Source organism: Halyomorpha halys, unplaced genomic scaffold (genome assembly GCF_000696795.3).
Source record: "Halyomorpha halys isolate HHAL.00 unplaced genomic scaffold, Hhal_1.1 Scaffold815.1, whole genome shotgun sequence".
Lineage (NCBI taxonomy): Eukaryota > Metazoa > Arthropoda > Insecta > Hemiptera > Pentatomidae > Halyomorpha > Halyomorpha halys.
Window position 1 is genome coordinate 711,515 of NW_027112549.1, and position 9,388 is coordinate 720,902.

At 30.9% G+C, this 9,388-nt stretch overlaps 1 protein-coding gene across 1 annotated transcript in view; it reads left to right on the top strand.

The window, feature by feature from the left end:
• The window catches only part of LOC106686404 (putative inorganic phosphate cotransporter), a 14,518-nt gene extending 6,149 nt beyond the window's left edge, over window positions 1–8,369 (top strand). Inside the window, exons 6-10 of the mRNA XM_014429696.3 lie at window positions 1,278–1,405; window positions 2,047–2,205; window positions 2,389–2,515; window positions 4,555–4,793; window positions 6,808–8,369. Coding sequence (XP_014285182.1) covers window positions 1,278–1,405; window positions 2,047–2,205; window positions 2,389–2,515; window positions 4,555–4,793; window positions 6,808–6,969 — 815 coding nt within the window. The 3' untranslated portion in view covers window positions 6,970–8,369. The remainder of the gene's footprint in view (window positions 1–1,277; window positions 1,406–2,046; window positions 2,206–2,388; window positions 2,516–4,554; window positions 4,794–6,807) is intronic.
• Window positions 8,370–9,388: the final 1,019 nt, after the last annotated feature.

Sequence of the window (9,388 nt, forward strand, 5' to 3'; positions counted from 1 at the left end):
AAAATTCAAATACTCGTGTAATTTTAGCTTCCTCATCTGCGAGAGTTTCAGATAAATTTGGGGTTAGTCCTATCCTGTTAATTGTTGGCAAATAGTGAGTACACTCTTCGAAAATAGGTCTAATCGTATGAATGGACTGACAATATTTGCACGTTGGAGGTGGCAGTTTTCTGATCAGGTGAGAGTGCGTGAGGAGAGTAAGACCTATTCTCAAGCGGGCCAGAGCAACCTCCTCCCTGCGGCTGTTGCGGTAGAATGTCGACCATGGTTTTACTGATCGTTTTATTTCTTTTAATTTACTGGGAGAGCTTACTTTTGATTGTTTTATTAGTATAAAATCCAAGACACAACCTGTACGTTATTTTTTTAAACACAAAATGTGTTTAACTTAGCCCATTGCTCTTCTGTATGTTGAGCAGGAAATTCGCATGACATTGAAACTTCTTTTTTGACTGGACATATCCTGGTTATGAGGGATTTCATAGAGATCGCTATTGGGGAAAACCCAAACATTTTTACCGATAAATAATAATGCCTTAATTTTCCTGAAATTCTAGAAAAATTGATGATTGATTGAAACGATATGCGCCTGAAAGCAATATCTCCTAGGTCTGAGGTTTAATTAATTAATGAATAAAGTCCTTAAACACTTACGAGAATAAAAATCGTAAAAAACCTCTGAAATTCATTAGAGGAACTATAAAAATATATTTTTAGAAATCATTATCAAATATTATATATTAAATCATTACCGCTACAACCCATGGAAGGTTAGGGCTGCAGTACTTTGTAAGGAAATACTGTTACTAGACCAATGGTTGTGCAAGGAGGTGATTTGAACATAATCACACTTGACCACCCGATTTTTACCCAATTAAGAGTACTCACTTTATGAAACTGGGTGAGGGCTCCCAAACCAATAACTGCACACAAATAATTACAGTAAAGATAGTAAGAACCTATATTTTTACGGTTATTAGCCCCTTAAAATCTTAAATTACCTTATAAATGATTTTTTCTTTTAATAATCCAATTTTAAAGTAGATTTGACAATATTTTCTTGATCCATATCAGTCAACCTGATAAAGCGAGAGAAATTATAGTCTACCTGCTTTTACAGTTAATGGTGAAGTGGAAAAACTATTTGAATATATATATACATATCATCATACCGGGTAGCAAAATATTTGGTTGTGCTGTATTATAAACGTAATATTTATTAATGTTTGATAATCAATTGATCATGTTGGAGTTTCATAGTAATTGTCATGTTAAAGGAACACTTGGCATTCTTGTCGGTGGAGCATTACTCCACTACGGGAAATGCAGCCCAAGCGACCACAAAGGAATTTCAAAGGAAGAACAAGAATTTATGAAAAATAATTTAGGAGATAATTGCATTGAGGTAATGTATGACAAACATATTTAATTTTTCTAAAAAAAAAAAAAAAAATAAGTTTTACCAAGAAAAAAAAGACAATGGAATACGTTTTTAATTCGTGTTTAATTTATAAAAGATTGTTATAAAATCATCGCAGTTAGTTGATTCTGGTCTGTTTGCCTATTTGTTACCTTATGTTCAATTCTTTAGTACTAGTAACAATCCGCTCGGCTATTTCTAATCTATTTCGCCCCTGCTACTATTATATTATATCTAGTCCGGGTGGCGGTCGATAAAATTTATACGGTCGACTATTTTCTTTCAATATATTATATTTAATTCTAACGAATTGGACATAAAAGGACCAAATACTGTGACGAATAATAATAATTTATATGATAGGATTTTTTTTATTTTGAGAAAATAGGAAGACTAGTCTATTCATGGGCAGAGGTGAGGAAGATTTGAAAAATGGATTTTTTTCATTATAAGGAATAGGTAGGTATATCTGTAATAAAACTAAAGTCTGCCACACACAAGCAAGGCAACAGTTATCGACTTGATATTTAGAAAATAAAACGATCTAGTAAGACAATGCATAGTCATATTTTTAGGTAATAACCATTATTTTAATTATTTTCTAATGTATTTGTTTCTTATATCAGACAATGAGGAAGGCAACAGTTCCATGGAAAAAAATTTTGACTTCAGTGCCAATGATAATGCTGACAATAACTCATTGGTGTAATTCATGGGGTTATTGGACCCTAAGTAGTCTCACACCCACTTACATGAATGGTGTCTTACATTTTGAAGTAGAAAGTGTAAGTAACATGTTAAACTTACGTATAAAATGTAATACTTTATATTAGATAACAAAAAGAAATAATTGATTTTAATTAACAAAAACTGTTATATACTGTTTATTTGCAATATCTTTGTCATCTTATTAAATTACTAGTAAGTGACAATAGCTTACAAAATTTGATGAAATATCTAATTTTCAGGATGGTTTCCTGTCAGCTCTTTCTCCATTGACTAGTCTGCTGTTGAGTTTTTTGTTTACCATAATATCTATGAAAATAAGAAACATTATGCCACCTTTATATGCGAAACGCATGTGGAATAGTATAGGTATGTACGAACATCGTAATATTAAAACGATGTAAATACATAGTTATAGAGTGTTATGGTCATAATAAAGTTCTAAACACGTTTTTATTACACTACATTAACAGTAATAATATATGACTCTATGAGGGCTACGAGGGACTTCTGAACAACATGACATGGTACAACTACATGTGAGAAAGAAGGCTGCCGTGACTGAATGTTGTCTGGCACTGGCAGGCGTACTAACTTGGATTAGAAGTTTATGAGTCCAAAACCATGTTCATGAGGTTCTTAAACCAGAACAGATTGTAACCTTTGTGGCTAATAATTTGGTCTTGTCTCACTCAATAAATAAGACAAAACATTGAATATATAGTATCATATTGGATATGTAATACATGTAAAGTAGGTGCCTTATTTATATCGACCTTCAGTAGAGGTCCCTTAATTATTATTTTTATTTTCAAAAAAATAAACAACGAGGTTTTGAGGGCGATGTTGATCACTCATCTGTTGAGATGAGTGATGTTTCTCTTCTTCATAAGCCTGCAAGGTTGTGGCCCAACGCCATCTTTCATCCATTAGTGGAATGAAAAACGCGGGAAACTCCTACTAATCAACCGAGGAAAATCCTTCGTTAGAAGATAAATTTCCATGGTTCTCATTATCATTCCTCTTATGTCTCAAATTTATTATTTTAATTTCAACAGAATTATATCTACATAGAACGAGTAGATAGATATAGGTACAAAAATGATATTTCTATGGTTACAAGGAACATTTCATCTCTACGCTAATGACAGTTAAATGTATTTTACTTTCTTCATAATGATCTCTAATCTTCTCCTACTCCTTAAACTTTAAGAAGATCTGCATGAAACTAATTTATGGGCCATTCAAAAGAAATTGAGCTTAAACACTAGTTTTGTTTAATATCCGAAAATTTCTCATTTCACTGCAGAACGATTCCACCTCAGCCCCACATCACTCACCGGCGGTTAGTTATACTAAATCAGTTTCAGTGGCCATCAATTTTCAGGAAATTTTTATTCTTAAAAGAAAAATGTTAGTATTATGTTGTTTATAGTAAGTGACTCCTGGACTCTGTTTCATAATGCATGGCTAACTTATGAATACAATGCTTACTAATAATTTCGTATTTTTTAACTCCTACAATATGAACAATAGGCCAAATGATTATGAAAAAAAAATTATTGTACTTTGTATTCTCTATACTTATATTAATGAACTAATATTATTAACCTATTAAGCTATATCATGAAACAGAGCCTTGGCCTGTATTATTAGCCTGTACAAAGTACAGCACATTGGACAAGATGAATTAAATCAACGATTCTTATTATTTCCATGTAATTTCATTTTATTTCTGTTGAAGACACGTACTATCAGAAAGTAAAGAATGATTAGATTTATTGTTTCTAACATTGATTTGAAAGAGGTTTTGCGAAAAAAAAAAAATTCTAAAACAAAAAATGAATCGATATACAATTTTTTTTTTTTTACTTCTTTTAGTTTATTCACAACTGTAAAAGTATTTTTACAACCAGCGAATGAGATGTAGAGAGAGACAAAATTATAATAAAAAAAAAAGTCATGAAGGCATGAAAGTTAAGGTCATCCAAAAATGCCTCTCCCTTAAAATTGAAATTTAAAAATCACTTTAAGAGGTCCCTGTTCCAGCTCCTTCGTAAACGTCGTCTCGTATCTGGTAAGTATCGTGTTGATAGTCCTTGAATTAGAGGGTTAGTGCTTATTGGAAGTGTGTCGTGAAACCGTTTATACAATGATTTAATGGTTGTTTATACGTAGGGAGATGTACAAAATGATGACATATCTTAAAATGAGAATGAAATTTGGTACTACTCTTCAAAATATGCATTTCCCATTAATAAATACCTACATTCAGTTACTTCCTCTTTATGTAAATTATGGCCAGTATATCATTAGAATTAATTCATTAAAGTCGCTCTGTAATAACAAGTCATTCACATTCCATGCACGTAATATCTAATTGAGGTATCACTTTTAATCTTTTCCAGGCATGTACGGTTGTTCCTTGGCTCTGATTGTACTTGCATATGCTCAGAACACAACTATCGCTATTTTCCTCATCACTGCTGCAAATGGAATGGGTGCTGCAAACAACTTTGGTTATATGACAAATCACATCGATCTTTCTCCGAATTTCTCTGGTATTTTATTCTCTTTTACCAACTCAGTTGCCAATTTCGCTTCTATATTTGGACCTCTAATTTCAACTTACTTGGTTAAAGATATTGTAAGTATTATAATATTAATAGGTTTAATCACACATGATATTTAAGAACTTCCTGAAGCAAATAAACTTAGATAAAGTAAAAGTATATGGAATCCTACGTTGCGTTACTGACTGAAAAAAATATGGACACATTACCATATAATATTTATAAATGGAATTTGGTCCGGGTGCGGTAAATTAATACTCAAATAGTAAATTGGTGTACTATTTTATTAGAGCCAACATTTCGCCCCACGTTGCAGAGCTTCGTCAGGGCTAAAAAAGATACAAACACTTGACATAGTTACAAAAAAAAAATAGTGGAAAATAACAGGGGTATATAATGAAACATAAAATGTAACAAGAAAAATTAAAGGCTATAAGCAATAATAACGGTAATGGTAACAGCTAAAGAGAAGAAATATTGAAGAAAGTACAAATTAAGAGATGAAAAGAGATAAGAATAAAATCAAATGAAAATTAATGAGACAGAATTCATACCTGTTTTGACGGAAGTCAAAGTCAGAGTGACCCGTTTGCATTGGGAGGAGTGGGGATGGCAGTTAAGTACATCACATAATAACGAAAATAATCTGAAAATAAACAAAGTGAAAATATTAAAATCGGGCAAACAATAAATGATAATATTCATAATAGAGGGGGAGAAGAAATATATACAAAATTATAAAATAAATAAAAAATAAAAAATTAGATGGATAGAAAAACAAAGAAGAAATAGAGTTAAAATAAGGGAAAACAATAAATGTAAGTGATTAAGAAAGACAATATACCAAATGAGTGGGGATACAGAGATATGTAAATTATATAATAGAAAATTAATAATAAAGTAATTAATATAAGTACACTAAAGTAGGTAACACATGAATATAAATAAAATAATCAGATACATGAATTTAAAAGAAAAAGGAAGGATAGTAAATATAAAAATAATTAAAAATGGGGCGAGAATTTGGAAAAACAAGAATAGAAGATATGATAAAAAAGTGGGAGTCTGAAATGCATAACGAAGAAAAAAGAAGTATTATGAGGATTTTATTATGTTCAAAATGTGTCGGTATGTAAGGGAGATGCAGTCTTTATCAACTTTATGATTGACGGAATTCTCGGACTCCGAGATAAAGAGTTTTTTATGGTTGGAGACAGTGGCAAGAATTGAAGGATCGTCGAAATTAAAAGTATGATTCAGGTTTAAGGCGTGTTCTGATAATTTAAAGGCAAGTGGATTACAGGAGTTGATAAAAGTTTTGTGCTGGGAAATGCGGTTCTTAAGTTGGTTTTCCAAGTCAATGAATTGCAACATGGGGTTGAACAAGGTATCCGGTAAACTACATTGGAACGGTGTAAAAAAGGAATAGGGTCTTTTAATTTGGAAAAAAAGATAGGAAATTTTGTTATGGGACTTCAAGCCAAGACGTAGGGTGGGAATAGTGGATCTTAACGATTTTTGAATATTGTCAGAAAGAATGGGGATATACGGAAGGGACCTGTACTGAATTTATTGTTTATAACCTTTAATTTTTCTTATTAAATTTTACGTTTTATTGTATACTCCTGTTATTTTCCAATAATTTTTTTTTTACTATGTCAAGTGTTTGTATCTTTTTTAGCCCTGACGAAGCCCTGCAACGCAGGGCGAAACGTTGGCTTTAATAAAATAGTACACTAATTTACTATTTGAGTTTTAATTTACCGCACCCGCACCGAATTCCATTTATTGATACACACGGTCAATCAGCATTCTTCCATATAATATTTATTTTGTTCTCATATATTTGGTCATTAATTTTGTCTCAATTATTTTCATTCAATGTCATTCTTACTACGTATATCTTGCTTTATTCTATCGTACTTCATAGCAAGCTCGTATAGATATAAGTTAAGGGGGAGCAGCCACGAAAGAAAATACACAGCAGTAGTAGTAATGCTGTTTGTTTTATCATTGACTGCAAACCAAAGTGTTACATTAAATGATTAAATCCTTCAGAAATATTCATTTTTTTTTTTTTTTTTACAGAGTGATCTTCACGCATGGAGAATAGTATTCCTATTGGCAGCAGCTATATTAGCTTTTGGCAACACATGTTTTCTGTTCTGGGGAACCACAAAAATACAGGAATGGAATGAGGCCGGATCTAAAGAAGCACAAGACGAAAATAAAGAAGTACAAGGCGAATGACAAACCCCCATTAATTACAAGGGTATAACAACCCACTTGTGGCGAGAATGGCCACTATCAGCATGTGTTTGTGCTGGTAAAGGCATTAAAAGGTGCTGAAAAGGGCGTGGACGAGAGATCTTTTTTAATTCAATTATTCAACTGCAAATATCATTAGCGGCTGATAACTGTGTTTATCCTTCTCCCGACTACTCAAGATGATCGTCTTTAACTACTCTAAAGGCAGATACTCGGAGCTCCTTTGAAATGCATAATGTTCTCGTCAAAAGTATCTCATTACCTGGCATTTTCAAGAAAACAGTCATTTAGCTATCTAAAGTGATTCGAATCTTATAGTTATTTGGCACTATCACAAATAAACTGTATAAGCTTAACCAAAAAATTAAATGTATAATCAGATAAGCAACAGTATTCAATGGCTCCTCTACTAGCTAACTATGATCATCGAACTATGATGATTCCATTTAGTCATCAAGGCATTAAACAAATTAAATTGTTTTGAAATTCTTGGAAAATTTTGTCCCACTCTTCTCTTAGCTACCTGAAGTTCTTGAATAGTCCTAATGAGAACCTGACAGTTTCTTCTAAGTCTTCCTATGACTTGCCAGGAAGCTCTATTGGTTGGAGGTTGGGACTACATGTATGGGTTGCCTGTCTCTGTTATATTTTAATGTCCTGGAGACCATTGGCTGGTAAATGTCTCAATTAGTTTTCTATTTAATTTAAAGAGATAAAAAATACTCTAATCTAATAATATAAAAATAATCTAAAGACGTAAATTAACTTAAATAGTATGAAAAACCCAATGATAAATTTGGAATGAGCTAAGGGAATGAATTCGATTTATCAATATGGTCTAGAATTAAAATAAAAATATATTAACTTTTGTTTACATTAATAAACAGTTCGTACTATCTACAAATAAATATAATTTTGTAGACATATGTTATGGTAAGACAAGGCACATTGTCAGCCTTATTCCTTACTCTTCATATAAACAGACATAGATATTGTATATAAGAGAAATTAAGAGTGAGAATAAATCAGTATTATTTCAGTAAGCGTGAGAGTCTGTTACTTAACCTTTTATACTATTAATATTAATATATATATTTATATGCTAAATTATGCTTGTAAATATTTAAAAAAAAACTTTTAACTTATAAAATTGTATATATGTTAGTATATATTACATTATTGGAGAGGGACTTGTAAACCATATAAAAACTCTGACTTTTTGTAAAATATATGCATTTGTTTGTAGTTGTTTATTTTGTTAAATAAAAATTATTTTTTACACTATTATTTTCTATATAAGATATTAAAATTTAAATAAAACCATTGTATAAACTTTAATTGAAAAATTCAAAGACATAGGAATGAAAATTAAATATAAAATTGTATATATATGTTGGTAAAATATAAAATCATTTTTTTTATAAAATAGAAGTGGTTTTTTATAGTTGTTTATAGCTGACTCAGACCGTAACTCCCCCCCCCCCCGTCACCAGTTTACGAACAATCCTCGTAAACTAAAACTATACAATATAATAACATTGAAAACAAAAACAATAATGAAAAACTATTTACAAATGAAAATTGAAATTTCCTTTTTAAATTTATTTCGATTGAGTAATGAAAAAAAAAATTGTTTCTACAAATTTATACTAATTCCTCATTAAACATCTGAAACTGAGACAAGCGCATTAAAATATAACTTGTTATTCAAAAGATAAAGTAAACACATAATTTTCCTATATATTTGCTGCAATAAAAATTATGGCAGTTGACAGTATTTCAGAAGAAAATACTACTCGGAACAATGGAGTTTTCTTATACATAACGTTTTTGAAGTGATGGATGACTGACTTTATTATTATATCCATTATGATTAAGTCCGTGGCAAAAGAAGTGACATTCTATACTGAACATTGCGCATTAGGCATAGGTCGTCGATCCAAACGAACAAATTGGGGTTTGCTTTTATGTTTTAGCAGTTCATTGTGTACTAACATAAAAAACAAATAATTTAATATGTATGATTAATAAAGATAAAAATCAAATCTGGAACATTGTTTTAAAAATTAAACTCTCCGATGGGGACTGGCTAGAGTCGTTTATTAAAAATAAGATGTCTATCACATTGTTAGAACAGGTCCATTGGAATGAGAAATTTCAGCCCATCACAAAGCCGGGCTATTGTAATCGCAATTGAACTATTAAGTGGATTTTAATGTCTATAAAGCATTTATTTGAATATAATTGTTTCTTGATATTAATTTTTTATTCGTCTCTACAATTTAATAATATAATTTTTGAAAGGAAAAAAACTGCTGATAGCAGGTAACAATCTCCAGATCTAAAATTCGTTCTGGTAAGAGCAGATTTATCATTCAACTTAACATTATATATATATATA